At 36.8% G+C, this 23,596-nt stretch overlaps 3 protein-coding genes across 4 annotated transcripts; 1 reads left to right on the forward strand and 2 right to left on the reverse strand.

The window, feature by feature from the left end:
* Positions 1 to 807: 807 nt before the first annotated feature.
* On the forward strand, positions 808 to 4,401 carry LOC108599248 (uncharacterized protein KIAA0513). Its single transcript, XM_017986048.2, has 7 exons — positions 808 to 1,283; positions 2,358 to 2,415; positions 2,471 to 2,584; positions 2,643 to 3,521; positions 3,580 to 3,931; positions 3,988 to 4,082; positions 4,144 to 4,401. The coding sequence occupies exons 1-7, from the start codon at positions 1,104 to 1,106 to the stop codon at positions 4,218 to 4,220; spliced, it is 1,755 nt and encodes a 584-aa protein (XP_017841537.2). The 5' UTR covers positions 808 to 1,103; the 3' UTR covers positions 4,221 to 4,401.
* Positions 4,402 to 4,698: 297 nt separating this feature from the next.
* On the reverse strand, positions 4,699 to 5,825 carry LOC108602284 (zinc finger protein 768). Its single transcript, XM_033294097.1, has 3 exons — positions 5,745 to 5,825; positions 5,225 to 5,709; positions 4,699 to 5,167 (listed from the first exon to the last, which is right to left on the reverse strand). The coding sequence occupies exons 1-3, from the start codon at positions 5,823 to 5,825 to the stop codon at positions 5,065 to 5,067; spliced, it is 669 nt and encodes a 222-aa protein (XP_033149988.1). The 3' UTR covers positions 4,699 to 5,064.
* Positions 5,826 to 13,394: 7,569 nt separating this feature from the next.
* On the reverse strand, positions 13,395 to 21,130 carry LOC108608452 (sodium/potassium-transporting ATPase subunit beta-1). Of its 2 annotated transcripts, none has more exons than XR_001915551.2 (5): positions 20,562 to 21,130; positions 14,391 to 14,648; positions 14,078 to 14,337; positions 13,663 to 14,011; positions 13,395 to 13,621 (listed from the first exon to the last, which is right to left on the reverse strand). XR_001915551.2 is itself a non-coding variant. In XM_017999832.2 (5 exons), exons 2-5 carry the CDS (start codon positions 20,689 to 20,691, stop codon positions 13,733 to 13,735), a joined length of 927 nt encoding a protein of 308 aa, XP_017855321.1. In that variant the 5' UTR covers positions 20,692 to 20,774; positions 21,071 to 21,087; the 3' UTR covers positions 13,395 to 13,732. The 2 variants fall into 2 exon arrangements, 1 of the variants encoding a protein (XP_017855321.1); XM_017999832.2 differs by having other exon boundaries at positions 13,395 to 14,011; positions 20,562 to 20,774; positions 21,071 to 21,087.
* Between the last annotated feature and the right edge of the window lie 2,466 nt (positions 21,131 to 23,596).

Raw genomic sequence — 23,596 nt, forward strand, 5'->3', positions numbered from 1 at the left:
CAAATTGCGCAAAAAGTAATAATGCAACGTGTAAATAAATACTCAATGGCCAGAGGTAAAAGCAAAGCCTGATAAGCTCGCATTACACGCCAACACAATCGACAGCGACTTGGGGGAGGCGTGGACCACCCGTCGACCTTGGGACTGGCGTTGTGGGCGAGCGCATTGAACGCGTGCCGCCCACGCAAAGCCCAACGTCTGCGCACAGCTGTTCGCGCCAACGCGCGCTCTCTCTTCGCTCACACTCTGCGCTCAGCTGTTCGTAAACAATTCAAATGCCGGCTGTTGTTGTAGTTGCTGCTGCAGCGAAGAAAGCTCTGGCAAAAGCTTTTACATATTTTTCATGCATGCGAGAAATTTTGTAAAATTCTTAAAGCTGAAAACACAATTTTCGGCTGCATTTGCGCAGCGCGCGTTGCAGGGAAAGCAAGTGAAACGCGTGCGGAAATTATAATAAAAGGAAAATTAGTTGGCTTGCGTGTCAGCCAAAAAGAAAAATGCAAATTAAAAAACTTTTACTTTGTGCAAAATTTTATATAAAATTGTGCCTTTAAATGTGTAAATGAGTTTTTCGCCACTTTGTTAGACAATAATTAAAGCTCAATATGTGTATAACAATAGCAAACATATGTATGTATATATATATATATGTAAATTAAAACCAATAAATTATTTATATAAATTGCAAGCAATAGCTTTAACTTGAACTACAACTAAGCATTAGATGAAATGAAATACATAAGTAAACAATAACTAAGTTAATTTGTTTATTTAACATAAATTAAAAAAAAAACTATTTATTTACAGCATTGTTAATGCTTATGCATAGCATAAAGCGTTAAGTGTTAACAAATTTAATTTAAATGTAGCTGCGCTTAAAGCGCAATGCTCGCCAGGTTACGACTATTCCGTGTTCTATATATGAAAAATCGATACTTGAAGTCGCAGTCGCAACGGCAGGCACGTCAAAAGTCAAAGCGTCACTAGACGCAAACCGCTTATTAGATGACTAAAAATAGTATCAAAAGCAAGGAACAATACCCAATAGAAACCCAAGAACAACTATTAGGCCAGCGAGAAGACTTTAGCTAAGCTGCTAAATAATGGTGGATGCAAAGCCACCGCCAACGCCCACACCGGGCACGCCCCCCTCGGCGTTTACCGGCGAGAGATCAAAAATTAAATTGTTCATGGAACGCACACCAAGCATCGGAGCGCTCAAGTCCAAGTTCTTGACCGTGCTGGGTAATAGCAACGAGCTGCTGAATGGTATATCAAACAAGGTAAGCGACAGTGTGAAAGAGACTGAGGCAGAAAGAGAAAGCGAGGCACAAAAGCCTTGATAATGAAAGGCCCGAGTGCATAACGGGATGTCAAGTGGGTGTGTTTGCTGTCTATGCTGCAAAATCAACTGCAACTTTGATAGTTTTGTTGTTTCCGCTTTATTGCTGCTGCTGCTGCACTCGTTTGACCTTCAATTGTTGTTGCTCAAAATGGGGGCTGCGCGTGTGTTAAGCTTCTCTGCCTGCGTGTGTGTGTGTGTGCTCAGCTGTTTCCATTGTACTTGACTCTGCCTGACAGTCACGGCTGCCAACATTTGGTAAAAAAAAAGTTTGTTCGATTTAAAAAGCTGATGGCCTAATTAATGTTCTTAGATTCTGTTAATATAATAGCCAGTCATTGAGTCAATCTCGGAGTCATGTTAGATTTTTATTCCTTGGATCACTGGCACATACATAAGTTACTAAATTTTTTAAAATACATGCGAGAAAGAGTTTCTGTGGAACTCAAACTACACGAGAACATTATTCTGTTGGTTAAAAATTGTAAAAAAGTGTTGGTTGTAAAGTGTTAAATAATAATTTTAAAGCTAGAATTACCAGCTTACGCAGTTTCACATTACTTTTTACACCAGACCAAATCTGACGGGTAAATAGCGATTCCGGCTGCTCTGTCATTGACAGTTTGGAATCCTTTTGTTGTTTTTTCTATGCCTTGCAGCAAGTTGATGGTCGCCACTCCGTCCTTGATTGAAATTAATTATTTGAGCTGCACTGCTCTCTTTTTCAAAGTTTTGTCCTACTCAATGCTGTCTATTGAGCTGTGAATTGTCTTTATTTATAGTAAGTATACGAACTGTATACCTGCAACGCTTTCCTTTGAAATGAGATGCTTGAGCATAAGATAAAGCAAGTGCAATCCATTTATTACACACACTGCTTAGTAGGCATAAATTATAGATGAACATACGGACGACTTACATGACACAAGCAATATACAACGTTGTATAATCTTTTAATTAAAGAGAGAGCGTTTAAATTTACAAATGTGCAATCTGATTATATATTTACTTACAGTTGACTTTAAGCAGCAGCAGCAGTGACTTTGAAGACGATGATGAGGATCTGCCAAAATGTAGGTGCTTACACTTCAAAACAAATTTAATTTAATACATGTATTTAATCCTCAGTTGATGAGACCATTGATTACACAAAGATTGACTTTGAGGCGCGTCGAGTAAAGGCAAGACGCGCACATGAGGAAATTATTTCGGGTCGCTATAGGCAGCCGAATCTAGCGCCGCGTAAGAGAAAGAGATTGAGAAATTGTAAGATATTTTACTAATTTTTTACTCCTACTAGGTCCTCGTCTGGAGCATTCGCGAGTACGGCACTCCAACAAGCTCTGCGGACCGCTGCGCGACAGCTCCCCCTCTTCCAGCAGCACGGGCGGCAGCAGCAGCGATGACAGCAGTGATCTCTCTCTGCCAGAGCAGATGGCAGCGCTGTCGCATGGAGAACAAAGCAGCCACACACAATCCAACTCTATGGACATTGAATCGCGGCATTCTGGTGGCTACGAGCGTCCCAGAGCCATTGCTGGCGCTAGGCGCAGCGAACTGGATATGCAGAAGGATATGCAGCGCATTAGCGAACTGCTGGAGGCCACGGCCTCGCCGCCGCAGATTGATGTGCAGCCACCAACAGAAGCGGGCGGCGGCAGCAGCTCGTTGGCACGTCAGCCTTGGGGCAGCTCCATGCGTATTCCTGCACGCAGTCGCACCTCCAATAGCAGCACATTGACCAGTCTTCGAGATGAGCCTGAACAGATGATGATGGCCAGTCCCAGCATGGAGTCCAGCGACTGGCGCAACTTTATACGCTCCGAGTCGCAGAACTCGGTGCCGTCTTGGGCGAGCTCAATTAGCCTGGACTGTCGCGCTGGCGAGGAGCCCGTCAAGGAGTTCATGAAGCATTTCACGCAGCTGCTCTTCAACAATTTCACGAGCATTAATCTGGAGCTTAAGTCGGAGTTTGGCGTGCTGCTGCGTCTGGAGATGGGGCGTCTATGGTTTACACGGTTTCTCAGCGAGCAGCGCAACAAGTCCAAGCGCATCGATACGCTAACGTTCAATGCGCTGGCCCAATACTTTGCGCTCGCTTTGTTTGAATGCGGCGAATGTGAAGATTATGCGCCCGCTGCAGTGCTTATGAATCTCTGCTTCTTGTTCTACCATGAAAGTAAGTTGTAAATTGAATGTATGAGAATTTTGTATAATCCATGTCTTGCTATTGCCAGTTGAAGTTCCTGGCTGTGAGCCGTATCGCGAGTACCTGTTCATTACTTTGCGCCAGCAGCCCATTTGGCAACAGGCGCGCTTTTGGAATGCCGTTTTCCTGGAGGCCATGCAGTCGGAGCGCGAGCATCGTCTATCCGCACAGCTGCGACGCCAGCAGCGGCGTCAGGCCAAACAGCAACAGCGTCTAGCTGCAGCTCCTCCAGCAGATAACAACTTACCCGTGGTGACTGATGTAACAAAAATTCAGCGCAAGCATGGTCCAGAGTCATCTTCCAGCTCATCGCAGCGTAAGCCAAGCAAGAACCTGTATACTGCCAAGGAGCAGGAGGATATTGCATTTCGGCAATTAGGGTCTGCACATAGAAATATCTAACTTAAGCTTTATTAAATTTGTATATTTATTGCAGTGCCTTTACCTGTAATATGCATTCGCTTGGTGTAAACCAAGATCTGTGTGTGGAATTCCTAAAGAAACACGTTATATCTCTCAATCTTTGCAAGGGTAAGTCTACACTATTTGCTAGAGCTTTGATGTAAAATTAATTGAAACTCTTTTGTGTTAGACAAAGCTAAGCTCATCAGGGATAATATCTATCGCATGTACCATGAGACAGAGATGTGGGGCGCTCAGTGCAACTAACTGGAATATGTTGATGGTTTAAATTGTTCTACAAGTACCCAGCACTAGCTTTATCATATATACTATATAAACTAATCAAGTTTGAAATTTCGTCTCAACTTACTTTTTGACTCCAACAGTTAATCTTAAAACTAAATCTTGCTCGTATGAGTACTTTAAATTTTTACTTGCATTGACTATTGCAGAGAATATAATATTTATATAGTATATATATCCGTAAATTGTGATAATAATATTTTGTGATTACTTTATACATATAGATATCAAAATGAACTAAGTTTAGCAAATGATATTAAATTCAACAAGTATCCCAATGCAAATGCAATGTGCATAAATTTCTAAGATTAATTGATATCAAAAGTAAAACTAAACAATATTCTGAAATAATGGTACAATAACTCTCATTCAATAATAATAATAATAATAACAATAATAATAATAATAATAATGTTTAATAATGCTGCAATAAACTTATTTGTACAAATGCAATACTTAATTGTTTATCATACTGTACCTTCAACAAACGATTTTTGATTTATATTTAGTAAGGCATCGAATAAAGTAACACATTTACTCAGAAACTGGCATATATTATTGCATAGGCCCAGAATATTCACAACATTTAAGCACTAGATTATTTTATACACATACAACTACATTAAGTTTTGTTTATCTTTAGTCTCTTGTTAATTAAAACTAAACTTAGTTTGATAATGTCATGTTCCTTAGTTACGCAGCTTGGACAGACTACATAAATAATATTACCAAGCTGTTTATCCAATTATTGGAATCATTACCGCCTCACGCCCCGAGATCACAATTCAGGGCAAAGACTGCTGCTTGCTTATGCCTCTCCAGCAGGAATGAGCGTCTGCTTAGCCAGATCATATTTATACATAATAACTGTGTTGCTGGTATCAAAGGTTTTTTGAGCTAGAGTCTGCCATCTGTAATAAAATTTAGATTAATATTAAATTGCAGATATGGCACCAGCGTTTACTTACCTAGCCACACTTGGATGTGTCTGCACCGGCTCCTGGTCCTTGTGCAGTCGCTGTATATGCTTCTTGAGTCCCTCGCTACGCACACAGGCCTTGGGACAATGTGGGCATTTGTAGGGCTTTAGTCCAGTGTGCTCCAGAATATGTGCTTTGAGATCTCGGTTTTGTGCAAAGGACTTTGAGCAGCACGAGCACTTAAAAGGTCGCTCGCCCAAGTGACCACGTATATGACGCTGAAGGTTGTCATTGGTGGCAAAGGCCTTGGGACAATGGGGACAGTGGAGTGTGCGTTCGGTGGAGTGACGACGTATATGCTTCTGCAGATTATCGTTGGTGGCAAATGCTTTGGGGCAATGCGGACAAACTAGATTCCGTTCACTTGAATGACGGCGTATGTGCTTCTGCAGATTATCCTTGGTGGCAAATGCTTTGGGGCAATGTGGACAGTTGAGCGTTCTCTCGTTGGAGTGTCGGCGTAGAATCGAATCCTTGGCAAGTGGCACAGAAATACGCGCTCGCTCACCAGTTCGTGTGAGATGCAGTCAGATTGTGCTTGTGCAAGTCCCTTGGGCACGATGCATTTAAAAAGGGCGCGCTGCTGCATTATACTCTTTCTTGACTCAAATATTTCTTACATTTGCATGTACACAATTGTATCTTACAGTGAGTCCGTCTGCGACTCTTTTTCCTTGGTGTTTACGTTTACTAATGTTGCACTTGGCCACACTATGCTCATATCTGGTTCAATCTTTATAAGTCCCAATCCGAGTCCAAGTCCTATGTCTCTATGTCGCATCAGCTGCCAATCGAAGTGCTCCTCCTTCACACAACCGACGTCTATAGTTGGCTCCATGAAAAAAGTTTTCTCTATAGCACAATTTTTCTTCGTTTTATTAACAGCTTTTGCAATTGTTAGTCAACACGCATTTATTTACCAACTGCAGCAACAGATCCGCAAGCTTCAATTGCAGTCTCACAGATATAGATACGAATATGGAATTGATAAAGATTTGTAAATAAATAAGATGTTCATTCTTCAGCGAATGTTAAATAAATGTTATTATTTTTCTGTTAACATGCTCAAAATCTGTTAAGCTGCCAAAGTTAGCTGGGATGGCAACGCTGTTAAAAAAAAAAGCGTTGCCATATTGAACAAATTGATTGCGACTGTTTGTTATCGCATATATTGGCGCGAAATTTGAAAAATCAGGCAAATTCACATATATTGGCGAAATATTAAATATTGGTATGTAATATACTCTATTTTTTAGTCTCTAATGATAATTTACGTTTAAGGTAGCTAAGAAGTACTTAAAGGTCTGCAAGTCAGAATAAAACACAAAAATATACGTAGCACTTAATTTTGTTTAATTCATTTTATTATACAACAAAAAATGTTATGCTAAAATGTGTGTGTGTGTGTGTGTGTGTGTTAAAAATCTCAAAAAAAATCTTAATAAAATCAAAAGTATGACTGGAATTTTTAGTTTCCGCCGCTATTTCTAACATTGCACTACAGGGTAATGTTTTTTTCGTATTCCACTAAAAGTGTTTCTTATTTATTATTGTATGCTTTAAGAGCTTTTACAATATGTTATTATTTAATTTTAATTATTGGTGGTTGCTGCGAGTTGAAAGATTTTTAATAAATTTTTAATTTTTTTTTAATAAATAATATAACATTTTATTCTTGCATTTTTGTGAAGCAAAAACAACACACATTTTATGTGTCAAATACTAACTAAATACAATTCACAAATTAATCATATGACATGAATTCATAAAATTATAAATAAAATATTATTAATAATTAACTTATATAGCATTAGACAAGCTGAAAGCTATAACAACAATTACGGGTGTACGATTTGAACTTTTTTATACGATGTTGCATTCATTATTACTTTACTTGTTTTATAATATATTTTTTACCGGCAGATTTTTTTATTAACACTCATCGATATATCCCTTCATTTATGTAAATATATACAATACATTTAAAAATTGCAGACTAAGCTCTGAAACAATGTTGATTTAGTTGTTTACTAAAGTTGGTCTCTTGATACGAGGTTCTTTACTAGCCATACATATGCTATTTATGGCCTGGCTTAGGATGTTGCGCTGAGAAATTAGGCACTTACCCAGCGTAGGTGGATATTCATCTCGTTTGTGTTCGTAAACGGTTTCTATTAACGTTTATTCATCCATGTTTTGTACAAATTAAAAAACGCTGTCGCTTAAATCGCACGGTGTAGAAATCAGCTGTTTGCTTTAGAGTGACCATGGTTGGCACATCAAAGAGCTACAAATTTCAAAAGTCAATATCGATAGTTTTCGATTGTATGACTTTTTTGAACATACAGCTGAAATAATTAGAGTTTGGCGCTACACAATTTAAAAGCTATAATTGTTTTGAATAAGAATAGTTGACAAAGATGTGAGTTTATTTATTTTATATATGTTTTGTTGAATTGAACAACTGTTAACTGTTACTACAAGTGCCCAAGGACGAAAAGTAGCCAGGAATAGAGCCTCCGGTCGACCGATCGACAAACAGAGATCAAAAAGAACAAATCAAAATTAAATCAACAAATTGAGATCATATATCATTTGATGGAACAAGTTCAACATTTAAAAAGCCTCACATGACTCACCCCAATGCAATAAATGCGATTTTCATTTTTAATTTTTTTTTAATTAATATTTAACTAAATCTATATATATATATATATATATTCTTTTTTATATTCCCAGTTGCGAACTTTCTTCATATTGTACGAAATCAGCTGAACAGCCGGCAGATCAGCTGAGCCATCGATGGAAATCAGCCTACCGCACCGAAAGCTTTGTTATCGAGATCGGAGCCCTGGTTTTTAGCCACAAGCCCTGGCCTGAGCGCATCCGGTCCCTGACCTCTTCCCATTCTTTCCTCGGGCATCGTGCAGAGCAGACCAGACACCAACACCAACTTTCTTATACATTAAATGATCCTTTTCGGTAGCATTTATTTATTTCTTTTTTTATTTATTTTATCTCCAAGGTATTTATTCCAATAATTTAACTAGAAATTTCCGAGTTGAACTTGCGCTAGCCAAAGCAGGCTCTTTGAGAATTAGTCATGTTAATTACCATAGGGTAATTTGTGAAGAGTATTCAAATATAAAAGTCGGACCAGTTCGTCAACATGAGTTATATTAATAATGATAGATACTTGGGCGGAGGCTTGCTCAGGGGTATAATTGAAATGTATATTTATTACACAGAGCCATTAGAATTAGATAGTGTAAATTCTGTTAAAATCTATTTTCATAATTTGTTCAAATTCTTATCTCAACTTTTTACTTATGAGGCTGAATAAGAAATCCTTCTTTCGTCGAGCATCAAAAATAAATTTAATTGCTTTTATATAATCTATAACATATCTAAAATATATTTCCTTAGAGCCTTCTTAACCTGAGCAACATTTGTTTTGTTTTTTTTTTTTTGGCAACTCATGGTAATTTGAACGATGTCGATTCAAGTCTGCAGCAGAATAAAATTTAGAAAACCAATTAACTTAGTGTTAGTTCTGTTAGTGATTAAGATGGTATATGCTTGCTTTTAAATTTGTATACGATCTGAATGATTATTATGTGTTAATTAGCACTCTTCCAACCAGTTCGATTTACTGGTTTTCGCCCATAAGAAACATCGAGCTGAGCGGACGCCACCTCTTCAACAAACTCTTCGGCATAGCCAACATCAGGTTGTGGTTGAGGCGACGCCGCTTCTTCCAGATACTCCTCGCTCTGTATCTGTTGCTGTATATCGAATTGTTTATATATTAGCTGTATTTGTTGTTGATGTTTATTTCTGTTGTTGTTGAAGTTGTTGCTGTTGTTCAATGATCTGTTGTATTTGTTGTTGTTGTTGTTGTAGTTGATGTTGTCGACACATTTGGGCACGCAAGTGCTCATTGCGTTTCTTTAAAAATTGGTTTAATTTTCTAAATTCCTCCATTGTAATTCTAAAATTACAAAATATACTAGAAAAAAACAAATGGACAAATTAAAGTGTCAAAATTTATAATAAAAGCATGACGCAATATAATTTATAATATATATTATATAATTTATTATTTTATTATTTATAGTAAAAATAGAGTTACATTAAATATAATAAAATATCATAGACCACACTGTGGCTGAGTTGGTGCGTTAAAACATCTTTACGAATCCCCCGGTGTAATTAGAGCTCATTGATATGAAATAAATGAAAATATATAATTTTAATAAATAGTACATACATTAATTCAATTACATTAATACTTACAGAGGCACCTTTCGGTGCAGGGCCGGCACTACTACGGGCATATTGTGGGAAAGGGCATATCGGGGGCAATTTTTGTTGATGCTCGAAAAAAAAAAATGTTCTAACTAGCCTCACAATTGAAAATATTAAAAAGAAACTTAATTAAATTATGGAAAAAAATTTTAACTAAATCTTCACTCTCTAAATCTACTGGCTCGGTGTAAAAAATACACATTTCAATTATCCCCCTGAATAAGCCCCCGCCCAAGTATTCTAATCTATCATTGTTAATGTAACTCATATTAACGGACTGCACCGACCTATCGGCGAACATTTTAATTAAAACTCTTTCTATATTTCTATACTCCTCACAAATTACCCTATGGTAATTAACTTGACTAATTCTTAAAGATCCTGCTTTGGCTAGCGCGAGTTCAACTTGGAAATTTCTATTCAAATTATTGGAATAAATACCATTGAGGTATTTATCCTCAGACCTGCGACCATTTAAATACCAAAGATTTTTTAGATGCGTGAAGCATCGTAAATGAGGCAAGTTACTTTTCAGCAACATGCGAAATTCTTTGACTGCTAATAAATTGGAACTGAGGGCATCGCTTATGATGGCAATCAAATCTGTGCCACGATGCTGATTACTTATCTCATCAATGCAGATTTGGAGAATTGAGCAGATTGTAGACGAAGAATTAGTTTGATGCCCTATATTTACTACAGAATATAAGGGTCGTAGAGACTCCTCTTTATTGGTCGACATTGTGACCAAATGGAAAACTGTCACTTGATTGCTAAAGCCTTTGCACGTGTATTTAAACTCATCGAGCAACAAAAAAAACCCAACCGGCGGAATATGCATTATATTTTTGCGCCCATCAATATGCCCATTTACGTAGTTCTCCTCATATCGTTCAGGCTTCTGCAATTTATTAATGAATATAAAAGATAATTATGACAGATGGCTGCTGCTTGCCTAAAGCTAACAAAATTTAAAATGTGGAATGCGAAATATTTATAGCAATAAATTAAAAACTTTAAATTAATAAGAATATTTTTATAAAAAAAATTAAATTTTGCGCATAAATGGGTAAATTAATTTAAGCTTAAATAAATTTAATTAAATAAATGTAAAGCAAATATTTTACAAATTCTAAACGTGTGAAACGATGTAAAAATAAAGAATTATATTGAAAACAGTTATTATTTAATATAAATAATATTTTAAATTAATGAATTGCAAAATATTTAATAGCATAAATTAAAAACGTTAAAGCATATTTTTAAATGCATTTTGAAGCAAAATTTGCTATAAAAAATAAATAAAATGTGCAACATTAATTAATTCATTTATTTAAGCTTGCACAGTTTTAATTTGTGTGTGTTATTAAATTAAAAAAAAAACTTACTTGCATGCTGTGTGCAGCATAGCTTCCACCAATTTAGCCTCATCAAAGAATGGATCATCCAGGTTGATGATATTCACCAAATCGCCAACATTTATATTCCCGCCAAGACTGGAAATAAAAAAAAAAAAATTGTGTAGTATTATTGTACAATGACAATGTAGGTAGGGGTAGGGGTAGGGTAGTAGGAGGTAGGGAACAAATATAGTATTTTAAATATACTTACATAATTGTGTCCAGCCACATTAAAATTCAATTTGCCGAACGATCACACTCACCGCACAAATTGAACTGAATATTAAATGCAATAGGGCAAGTGCGTTAAGCCTTTGAGTTAAACCATTGGCTTTCATAATTCTTATTCCTCCTTTGCCCATAAAATAGCTCAATTATATGCTCAATATGTACATATATGGTCAAAGGAATGCAAGTGTATGTATGTACGCATATGTGTGCTAGAATAAGCCGCGCCCTCGCCGCCGAATTTTGCATTTTCTGTTGACTTGATAATTCTATTTGTTTTCTGCCCACGAAAATGCTCAATTTCTAGTTTCGTGGGCAGAAGACAAATAAGAATTATCAAGGTCAACGGCTGTTTTATAATTGTTCCTTAGCGCTCGTTTTTCCTTAACAAAACATATGCACAGCAAATACGCTGTGTATTTATGTACATATATTGAAAATTTGAATAATAATAATTAATATAAATAACTCAATTTATATGTTTCGGAAATTGTGTGAGCATTCATATGTGAATGTTAAATACATTCATATGTACAACATTATGTAGCTGCAGATTCGTGCGTTTATACTAACTTTTGCATAAATGTAATTATGGGTAATTATTATTATTATTATTAAATGTATCGGCCTCTTCGAGTTCTCTGTGCTGATTATAATAAACTTTATTCTGTTATCAACACAGAGACCTCAGAGGTTATTACTAAGCGGTGTATCTTACTTCTTAAATATTAACAAATACCTTTAATCCAGATCTGATTGGGGCTTTTGAGGAATTCAGGCAATTGGGTCTGTTTAACACTCCAATATTTAATTTTACATATTTTGTATATAAATACTATACTATGCTCTTAGTTGTCATTAAATAAAAATAAAAAAAATAGTAAAACTATTCAATGTATGTATATATATGTGCATATTATTATACAACAATCTTCTGGTCAAGGCTTTGAGTTAAAAATTGAGCAATCATCATGCAAAGAAAATGTGCCGGGGAACAGGCGGAGAAGAGTAACCGATTATTTTTTTATTCCTTTTTTGCAAATAGCTCAATTTTTTAAGTTTCGTTGCGCATTGTCAACCTTTTCATATTTTCTTATTCGTAAAAATTGTAAATTTTAAAATATGTTGTGCACATACATGTATGTATATTATTTATGTATGTATATTAATTATTTAAATGTCCTAATACTAACAATTTTAGTCCGATCGTAAATGGGCAATAAATGAAATACAAAAAATTGATATGATAATTCAATTAACTTATTCAAATAAATTGAAAGTATTAAAGTAACTCATTTAACATATTTAAATTAGCGGCAATGCAACTATTTTGAAATGTAATAACAGAGAATATATATATTTTGTATGAGATTTTCGATTATAAATTGATTTTATAATCGAAAATCTTATACAAAATATATATATTCTCTGTTATTACATTTCAAAATATGCCGCCCAATAACAGTGTTAGACAATGTGTTTCGCTGTGTTTTGCAAAAAAAAACAGTGATTCCGTCACAGTCTTAACAGAAAATGTTATTCCGAATGTTAAATAAATGTTATTATTTTTCTGTTAACATGCTTTTAACTGCTGTTAAGCTGCCAAGTTAGCTGGGATGGCAACGCTGTTAAATAAAACAAAGCGTTGCCATATTGAACAAAGGATTTGCGGCCGTTTGTTATCGCATAAATTAGCGCGAAATTTGAAAAATCAGGCAAATTCACATATATTGGCGAAATATTAATGATAATTTACGTTTAAGGTAGCTAAGAAGTACTTAAAGGTCTGCAAGTCAGAATAAAAGACAAAAATATACGTAGCACTTAATTTTGTTTAATTCATTTTATTATGCAACAAAAAATGTTATGCTAAAATGTATGTGTGTGTGTGTGTTGTGCTAAAAATCTCAAAAAAATCTTAATACTAAAATCAAAAGTATGCCTGGAATTTTTAGTTGCGTATTCCACTAAAAGTGTTCCTTATCTATTATTGTATGCTTTAAGAGCTCTTACAATATGTAATTATTCAATTTTAATTATTGGTGGTTGCTGCAAGTTGAAAGATTTTTAATAAATAATATAACATTTTATTCTTGCATTTTTGTGAGGCAAAAACAACACACATTTTATGTGTAAAATACTAACTAAATACAATTCACAAATTAATCATATTACATGAATTCATAAAATTATAAATAAAATATTATTAATAATTAACTTATATAGCATTAGACAAGCTGAAAGCTATAACAACAATTACGGGTGTACGATTTGAACTTTTTTATACGATGTTGCATTCATTATTACTTTACTTGTTTTATAATATATTTTTTACCGGCAGATTTTGTTATTAACACTCATCGATATTTCCCTTCATTTATGTAAATATATACAATACATTTAAAAATTGCAGACTAAGCTCTGAAACAATGTTGATTTAGTTGTATACTAAAGTTGGTCTCTTGGTACGAGGTTCTTTACTAGCCATACATATGTATGTTATTTATGGCCTGGCTTAGGATGTTGCGATCACAAGTTGTTGTAGTGCGAATGAAGAGCTCTAATCCATGAGAAGCTCGAAGGTCACAGAGCCCATGCGATCCCGTAAACTGCCGCTGTATATGATGTTCTTGGCCCAGGCACGGCACTCCACCTCCAGCATGGTGCCATTGGGTGGTTTCTTGAATTGCACTGCAACTACGGGACTCAGGTAACCAGGTTGATTGCGGTAAGGATAGTAGAAGGACGGAAAGCCTTGGCTGGGATAATAGTGGATATCCTCGAAATGTTCCTTATCTTTGCTGAAATGACCGTTGCAGCTAACCCAGATTTGTTGACGCTAAACAATATAAATACTTGCATTTAATATAAATGTTAAACATTAAGTAATTAACAGTTCACTGACCTCCTCAACAGCCGTGTTGTTGATAAGCTGCTGCAAAGTCTCAGGCATAGCTGGCACGGGTGCATCATAGACCTCTGGTTCCCAATTATAGATTTTATTCAACTTGAGAAAAATGCAAGGTTCGCTGGTGCCATAGCCATAATTATTTGCTTTGTTGCAGGGACCAAAGTGCTCCGTATTCACCACACACACCTCGTTGGCCTGATGGGGCTTCTTAAAGTCACAGTGTTTCATATTGCGACCCTCAGTGTGATCATAATCTATAGAGACAAAAGAGTTAGGCAAAAAATATTTAATTTAGCATCCTGCATACCTTTTAAGAAATCGTTGAGTAAATCAACCCAGTAGGCAACTTCTTCAGGCTTTTTGGCATCGAATTCAATCACCGAGCCACGTTCAGTTTCTTCGCTGATGGGACGGAAACCCAAGCCAGGATTTGTGCCAATTAACGATTGATCCAATTTCCATTTGGGCTGATCCTCATCAACTGAGGCGAGCAAGCCCTGCATGCAAATTGCAAATAATATGGCAAGTATGATGTAGAAAATGACATAAAATAGAAGCAGTTGACCTAGAAGATATAAAAAGTAAAAATGGGTGAGCCAGCTTATAATATTAATTATATGTATTTTTTCGCTAATTTCTAAACATAGCGCTAAATGCAGTAATAAATACAACAAAGAGTGAGATAGCAAGCGAGAAAGATTATACAATTGTATACAAACACTCATTGCTATATTTCAATGTCAATAGCATTGACGAGTCAGCTAAATTTCAGCGTTTGATGCGATGTGGAGTGCGTGGTAGGGCGGGAGGGATGGTAAGGAAGGAAGGCCCTGCCCCTGAATTGAAAGCTGTTGCATAAATAAACGCAACGTTGACAAACAGAAATTGACAACGCACTAGAACTAAAGCAGCTCAAATTCCCAAAACAAATTAATCGTATGAATGCATATCCGAATACAATGGGCTAAAAACAAAACAACAACAAAAAGCTCTGTGCACAAAAGTGTTTACATATTGTACAGTAGGCAACAAAAGCCATTTACTCGTCAATAAGTAATGTAATCAATGTTCAATACCCGGCGCCGCATCGTTAACGACTTTCCATATTTAAGTTGCTCCCTCTCTTTCTCACACTCTAGCTGTCGCTCTCTGGCTGCCATTTGCTTGTGTCTAGTTGGCTGGCATTCATCAAATTTTTAGACTCAAATGGAGGAACTGTGTTGCCAAGCCCCAAAGAAAATTAATTGCGTTCAAGTATAAGGAAATAAGTTTGGCAATGACCACACGCTGTTTTCTCTAGCCCTGAACTGAACTAAACTGAACACTCGCTGCCGTTACAAGGCAATTACCCAGACGGACTATGGGCTATGACGCCAGCCAGTCAGCCAGCCAGTCAGTCGTGGTTCTCGTCGTCGTCGTCCAGCTCACTTGTTGTCGTCCAGACAAACAGCCAAGGTGGGACCCACGGCCCACGGCCCATCGCGCGTGTGTAAGCAATATCAAGGCATACGACAATATTGTTACATACAATCGGACCCAACATTCTTATGTCTTCACCAATGTTGAATTACGAGCCACTCGCACTCACACACGCATTCACATTCACATGACTGTTGTAGTCAGGCCTGTTGTCTGGCCCACAATCAATAAGTTTACTTTTTACTTGCATATGACTGGACTGTGTGACAATTACTTTTCCTATATTTTGCCTATGATGGATTGACAGTCGTATGTATTTTTACTTTTATGTGTGCCATAATAAATATGCTGCTCAGCTGGTAAAAGCTTTGAGCAAAGGGCAAACCTAATCCCGAAATTCCCATGGCATGTACAATTATTATTTTGATAAGATCGACAATTAAGCAGAAATAAATATTGTTTGAATTATAAATATAATTGTCAACGAAAATCTAAGTTATAGTATTAGGCAAAGTCAAGAGCTCTATGCTATAAAATTCTTATGACTTCTGCTTGCATCAGAATCCATTTCCTGCCTTAAATCTTTTGCCTTTTCTATTTCCCCCACTACATATATAGATATATAATTGCAAATATCGCATACAAATTTGGGCGTTTTTTTCGATTTCAATTTTTCTAATGCCACACTCATCAGACAGTACTGAACATTTGGCATTTGCATGGCATCTTGCCTTGAAATATATTTCATGCGGCTGCTGCTCTCGCAATATCACAAAAATAGATACAAAACATACAAACAAGAGACCGAGACCGCTGTGCACTCGACTGAGTGGGAATTTTACAAGTGAGGCAAATATGTTCTGGCGTTTTGATTGCCCCTCCCAAGGGGTCAGCTACGAACAGAAAGCGGTCCCAGGAGTTGCGTTTTTGGAAGTGGCAGTAAATCATAGACATATGCTTATGTTTGCTTTATTTTGTTTCATGAGTCAGCATAGAATTGATTTTCTTCTGTGGCATGTAATGTTTGTAATACCAGCTAAAAGTAATGCAAACCAGTTGAATTTGGTATAAATTAGCATAGGCCAAATGAAATGTGGAGCAGAAAACAAAAAATGTCAGAGGGGCACATGTAGGGCTTGCCTCAAGCCCAAGCCCTGAGGGTTGAACTTGCCCCAACATTTACATAATGTGTATATAATACAAACTTGGTCAAGACGCAAGTATAAGATTTCAGTTGGCCACGCATAACAACAGCAAACACGTTTCATCTGGAACTTTGTTTATGAGCCAATGCCTGCCTGGCAATGCAGCGAGGACTAAGAAGGACACACTGGGCGCCACAACGTGCAGCGAGGCGGCGTTGCCGCAATGGACAAGTTTGAATAATAACACTCAGAGCTGAGACTTGATGATGCAGTAAACAAACGTAAAGGGCCCCTGACCTATATATATGTATATATATCCATATATATGTATATATGGATATGCGAACACACCCCAACAAGCCCCTCGTTGATGTGCTAGAAAGTTTGCATGACCAACGATTGACATGGTCGCGTTCCCAGGCTTGGACGTGAGTTATTGTTGTCCAGCAAGTTAATAATTGAGTTCCAACTGTTCAGCCAACATATGCGCCAAATTAATGTTTGCCTTTGGGCCAGCGCCATTTTCACACCATTTGATTGTTTACTATGGGAGTTTTGTTTACAGGACACAAGTGCGGCAGCGTAATTTGCTTAATGCCACTAGCTGCAGCTCATAAAATAAATATAAAGTTTCTTCCGGCATAGTTTGCTACTACATACTTGTAGTAATAAAAGAGTTGCTAAAGCAGTTTAAACTGAAATAAACTCGAGTTCTGATTTATAAGCCAGTGGCACGCCAATTGCAACATAGCAGGACATAGCTCAGCAATTAGCACATGAACCGCCCTCTGGAGCTAGAGGGAGCGCTACAAATTGCTGGAACGCCTGTCATCATTATCCTCATTACTGGCAACAGGCCACCAGCCAGTCAATGCCCCCTGGCTGTCCCTTTTGATATCCCAAGCTGTTAAGACAAACATTTATGCGCAGTCAATAATGGCGAGCCATGCTCAAGGCGTTCCAAATAGCGCAGGCGACACATTGGCGCCAACATACACACACACACACACACACCAATGCACACATACATAGCAAGTGAGACCCGCCATTTTATTCCCAATTCAAAAACCTGCGTGTGCACCACACCCTTTAGCCACACCAATGCGTCATCGTTAAGCATGTTGCCTGCCTGTTTATGTATGCGTGTGTGTGAGTACACACGCGTTACGATTATGTGGCTATAGCATACTTTGCGGCATTTTAAGTGAATTAATTTCATATATGCGGCCCCAATCGAAACTGGAATATTATGGCTCGTTTAGTTGACCGATTAGATCAGACCTTGTTTTCTGCTTGGCAGCACTACAAACAAAGGCTATAAAAGGTTTTCCCTTTGCAAGTTATGCTCTGCCTAATTGGGCTCACAAACTTGAGCTAAACTTATTTGTTTTTATTTTGCCTATACTTAAGTTTCAAGGATATTACAGATTACAGAGCAACAGCATAAATAAAACAAAATTTGCATGGCCAGTTGGCTAGCATTAAATCTATACATATTTAATAGCTTTACTTTGTAACATTAACTCAATTAGCTGAGCTTCCTGTGCCCTAATTAAAAGACAACTAATTGTTTGCTGAGCATACAATGCAATTTTTATGTGATGACAACAATTAGTTGCATCTATCAATCTAAATGAGCCACCATGGCGATCAGGTGGTAGCCAAGTAGTGTGGCTAATGAGCGGTGGGCGGCTAATTAAAGGGGCGGGGTCACCAGAGTGACCCACAATGCACACGGCATAAGCTCGAACTCTTATCAGATCGAACTGGTTTGAGTCAGAATTTCATTTCCATTGACAGGTGTCCCCTTGCATGGTAAAAATGTTGCAAATGCAACCGAAAGCAGAAAAACAAAATCAAAACGCAAACTAAGCGAAATGTAAGCAAAACAGAACAGAAAATAACAACGAAAGCATTTCCAAAACGCCCCAAGCCGTTGAACCGGTTTTGGGTTTTTTATTATCAAGTTGTGGTTGGAAAATAAAAATACAAAAAAACTGAATTTAATTACAATTCGCTGCGTTCGTTAATTATTTAGTTTCAGTTAAAATGAGTGGAAATTAATGCTGATCCCAGCGTGTATTTGTTCTCAACTGCAAAGCTTTTATTTATGGCTATGTGTAGCTTGTTGTTTGATCTTGAAACTTTGATGTGTGTTGCTGGATAATTCCAATAGGCATCCGCTGAATTTTAGTTAAACAATCACAGTTTTAATTAATGATTTGTGCAAATAATGTGTGAAACATTTGGCAAACGAGTTAGTTACATTGTATCTATAGATTAATGCATTTGTTGTATGTTGTGCTATAAGCCAAGACCTAGTTATTAAAAATAGTAGTAGCTATGAAGCTCATGCTCGTAATTATAACCCGACCATGTGTCCATAGTTGTCAGCAAATAAAGAAACTTAATGGATTTAATGATAGCCAACTGGACATTAGCAAACTCTAAAATAAAACCATGGCCCCAACTAACTGAGCAAAACAACAAAGGGGTCTCCTTTTAATCGAATAATAAAGCATATTTGTTTGTTTGTTGTGCCACAAATGTGGACACAGGTGCATTAAAGCCGCCACGACCAGGACAGGTGTGGTAGCAAAGGGTTTTGGCAATGTGGCAGCAACTGTTGGCATGACAAATGGCCAACAGACCCATAGACCCCAACAACGTAATCCAACAATTTAAAAATGTACTTTGGCTATTAAATGATCAAAGGTAAACTAAACTAATAATACTCGAGCTGTAGATTATAATTCAATAAATTCAATTCAATTCCATTAAAAGCTTTGCATAAATAAATTATTTACGTCACGGATAACTTAAATATTTGCCTTTAAAGAGCGATAACAGCTACAGCGAATAATTCTTACGTGCCCATACGACAAATAGCATGAATAAATACAAACGAGTGTTGACAAGCTTATTTTCATTTATTAATTAAACCATGGAAAATTATGAAAAATTATTCTACTCGCTGAAGAGCGAAATGAATTCATATTGACGGCATTGAAACCTTGAATTTGTTTACAGAACTTATTGAAAAAATATTATGCGATATTAACCGTAAATACAGTACATCCTCTCAATCGCTCCCAGAGCAACACTATGTAGCCAATTTGTCTCTTTTGTTTATAAAATACACTAAAACGTGCACTCGTGTTTATTTGCTAAGCATTTTTATCTCTTTTTTTTGTAATTGGGGCGAACAAATATGTAAACACTGAAAACTTAAAAACTATTCTAAAAAAAATATATGTAACTGGGCAGAAAAAAAACCAAAGAGTTTAAATTGATATTCAAATCTAAAAACTTTTAGTTTTTAAGGCGCTACATCAAATATAAGATTTATTTTTAAATAATTCTCGTGTTTTCACTACATTCATATTTTTTGCAACTATGTAAGCAAATATGTAATAACAAACAGGGCAGATTTTTTATCAGTTGACTTCCATAATTTATCTTCTACATTGTTGACTAAGCAAATTTTTTTTTTACGTGCTTTCAGTATTTCATACGTGATAATAAACTCACATACATACATAGTATATACCATATGCAGTTATGGCAATGACATCTAAAACTGATAAGCTGCATAAGCCTGTATATTTTTACAAATATAAACAAATACTTGTTGCCCAGTGACCGACTTGCATTTATATTTATATATGCATGAGTTTGAATGCATTCTAACGACGCAGCAATCGCAACTGACGTAGTGGGTGCCCTACTATGTGATGCAGGCAGTCAGTCAACTTATGCAGATTAAGCACGCCTTAGTATTAGAATTTATATGCTAGAGCTAAGCGTTGCCCTTATTATATGAGCAGTGAGTATATAAAGTTCACTAGTATATATTTTCTATTTCTATTCTATTAATTGCATTTTGCATAAATAATTGTGCCTTTGGCATTTACCCCAGCTTTTTCCAGTGCGACCAAAGATGGTTCCATCTCGGGAATCGTAGATCATCTCCATGCATGTTTTTTTCTCTGCAGGTTGCGGGAACTCTTCGTGTTTTTCATTCTTTCCGTTATTTTTCGACATTTTGTTGCACTTTTTTCTGCGTCTGCTTTAATACTTGTTCACAATTCTTACGAATAGTATGTGCACTAAGTTTGTTATTCTCTCTATAAATAAATGAGTGTGATTTTGTTGTTGCTATTGTGGCTTGTGGCTCATTTGGACGGATATATGTACATAAAATGTTTAAATACTACAAGTATATATTTATTAAACACGTTTTTAATGCAATTAAACGTATTTCGCTTGATTTATCGGCACGTAACACTTAATTAGTGTAAATTCTCTTGAACTAAAGTGTTCGTTTATTATTATTTTCAAAAATTATTTAACACTTGCAAATTTAAAAACACACTAACAAAGCACACAAAGCACTAAAGTATCGTTGGCAACTGTTGACTACCTCTCAGGCAACGGTGCGTTTTGCGTGTTGCGCTTTCGACGTATGATCACCAACTGAAACGTTTCGTGGGGACCAAACCAACATCGAAAGCGCCAGCGACAGCGCGCCGTCTTCATTTACTGCTCCCGCTCAACACTAACACTCACACACATACGGTCGCCTGTGTCTCTGCGCTACACACCAACGCACAAAAGCTGAGCGCAGCGAGACAGCTGTTGAACGCTTTCGACACTTGGGGGCTGAGCAAAAACAATGCAAGAAACCAAAACCAAAGGCAAAGGCAAAAGCAAAAGCTTCTTGTTGCTGCTCGCTAAGCGAGAGGTGAGCGCAGCGGTCTGTTTGGCTTGTTGCTTTTGTTGTGTCTGTTGCTGTTGGCAGCCAGTTTGTAAAGGTAAGAGAAATAGAGAGTGTACAGCCACAGCTATGTAAATGTTATGTACATATGTATGTGCATAAGTATGAATGCATGTGCAAGAGTGCATACGCAAATAGAATGATTGATAGAGTTTCAAACGTTGAGCAGACAACAACATATTTAAAGGGTGATTTACAGGTGCGCTGTTAAATGCAGCAATGCAACTTAACAGACAGAGTATATATGTAAATACATATATAGAATTAAATTAAGTATGTAGCTGCTAGATATAGTCTTTCGGCTTTTTTAAATAGCTTAAGCAAGTGTTATTTAATTTAAATTGAATTTTTGTCTCAGCACCCGCATTGTCTACGCTCCGCTCCCGTGTTTGCTGTCTAATGCAAAACTGTTGCTTCATAAATAATACAAAAAAGCACAAAGACTCCGAAACGCACAGCAGTTTGCTATTAGGCGCTCTCACACTCCAACTCTCGTGCTCTCTCTCTCTCTCTCGTGCTAGCTGCTCTTGTCCTCTTTTATATGCTCCCATTCTCCATTAGGATAGCGAACATAATTTGTTACATACATTAGTCAAAATACATATATACATATGTACATGCTGACATGCGCTGAGAGTACATTGGCTTTTCTTCTATTAGTATACGTACATGTACGTATGTTTGAATGTATGCATGAGTATGTAGGTAATGCTTGGCGCGCTTCCCGCTCTAACTCTCGTTTGATTTCTATCGCTGTTCTCTCATTACATTTATTTTTCTGGGAGCGCCTACATAATGTTTTGTTTTTATCGCTATTATGTTTGTGCATCACAACACATTTGGAGCTCATTTTCGCATTTTACGCATACACACAAACGACTTTATTTGTACTAAATTTGAACTGAATTTCTAGTGGGAACGTGGAAATGGAAAATTCATCAAGCGCTTTAGATTAGTCATCAGTAAACAAAAAGATTCTTGTTGTCATCCAGGCCGTCATGTGAGAAAATGTTTGCAAGTGTCGGAGCAATTTTAAATTATTAATTCGCATAAATGGGCATTTCCGACAAAGTCATCATCTCTCTACAATGAGCACGCATAGGGCTCAGCCTCAGCCTCAGCTCAGGCGTTGTCATTGCAAATTTACTTCTACTCCGTTGTCAGTCCGCTGCGCTGGTATGCAGTATATCAATCTATGCTATTCATTGTTGTAATCATCATAAATTTATTAAATTACACTTTACACCGTTAAGTGGAGGCGACAGTTATCCAGAGACAGTCTCTTTATAGCACTTGATAAGATAAAGAATTTTAATGTCAGACATTCGGGTGTAAGCTCATTTGCTGTGTTGTGTAAAATATAATTTTTCGCAATATTAAGGTATTTTTCACAGTTCGCTAACATGTTGCACACACTTCACTGAACAATGCACTAACCAGATCTTACGCTTAATTTAACCAAGTTTAGTTTATACCGGCTGATAATAACGCACTCAGCTTTATAATCTTAAACGACCCACACACGCTTTCGACTAAAGAATTGCCGCTTGTTAAGCTTCAACTTCAACTTGAAATTGAACTCCGGCTTAAGCAAATCAACTGGGCACAGGTCTCAGTCTCTGTCTCTGGAATCGTTGCGTGCTTGGTTGGAAAACCAGTTTATCTGGTCTGATCCAAAACGTTTGTGATTTTTCCAGCAATCTCTGTGCCCTCCACCCATGCAATGCAATGCCTTCCTCATTAGAGTTGAGTTTTGATTTTTCTTGTAAGTAGTACTTATGATATTACGCTATTATGTGCTTTGCTCATTTGCAATCATTTTTCGCGCTAATTAGCACACAGACATAGTCAAGTGTGTTTTGTAAATTAGAGAAGAGTTTGCACTAAGTGTTATTATCGTAAATTTGAACTAGCAACGGTAATAGACAACTTTATTTGACATTTGTCAACATGGGCATTATCATGTAACGCATATCTTTTCTTTAATCTACTTCATATATAATTCAATTGATTTTGATAGCGCCTATCACGTATTTAAACACTAAGCGCATTTTAATTTAATGCCTTTATTGCTGTCATTATCAAATCTTATCAATTTGTTTGCCCCCACATATCCAGAAATAACCTGTTGCTAGTAAGTTACCTTTATGTTCTGTCTTCTCTGCTTGTTTT

This window comes from Drosophila busckii, chromosome 2L (assembly GCF_011750605.1).
Source record: "Drosophila busckii strain San Diego stock center, stock number 13000-0081.31 chromosome 2L, ASM1175060v1, whole genome shotgun sequence".
Taxonomy (NCBI): Eukaryota; Metazoa; Arthropoda; class Insecta; order Diptera; family Drosophilidae; genus Drosophila; species Drosophila busckii.

Excerpts from the sequence above, each read along its gene's own strand:
- LOC108599248 (XM_017986048.2), top strand. The coding sequence starts at position 1,104 with ATGGTGGATGCAAAGCCACCGCCAACGCCCACACCGGGCACGCCCCCC. Across the intron at positions 2,416-2,470 it reads TGATGAGGATCTGCCAAAAT|TTGATGAGACCATTGATTAC; the intron begins GTAGGTGCTTAC and ends TTTAATCCTCAG. Across the intron at positions 3,932-3,987 it reads ATTGCATTTCGGCAATTAGG|TGCCTTTACCTGTAATATGC; the intron begins GTCTGCACATAG and ends TATTTATTGCAG.
- LOC108602284 (XM_033294097.1), bottom strand. The coding sequence starts at position 5,825 with ATGCAGCAGCGCGCCCTTTTTAAATGCATCGTGCCCAAGGGACTTGCA. Across the intron at positions 5,710-5,744 it reads ACTGCATCTCACACGAACTG|GATTCGATTCTACGCCGACA; the intron begins GTGAGCGAGCGC and ends CCACTTGCCAAG. Across the intron at positions 5,168-5,224 it reads ACACATCCAAGTGTGGCTAG|ATGGCAGACTCTAGCTCAAA; the intron begins GTAAGTAAACGC and ends ATTTTATTACAG.
- LOC108608452 (XM_017999832.2), bottom strand. The coding sequence starts at position 20,691 with ATGTCGAAAAATAACGGAAAGAATGAAAAACACGAAGAGTTCCCGCAA. Across the intron at positions 14,649-20,561 it reads TCGCACTGGAAAAAGCTGGG|GTCAACTGCTTCTATTTTAT; the intron begins GTAAATGCCAAA and ends TATATCTTCTAG. Across the intron at positions 14,338-14,390 it reads ACTCAACGATTTCTTAAAAG|ATTATGATCACACTGAGGGT; the intron begins GTATGCAGGATG and ends TTGTCTCTATAG.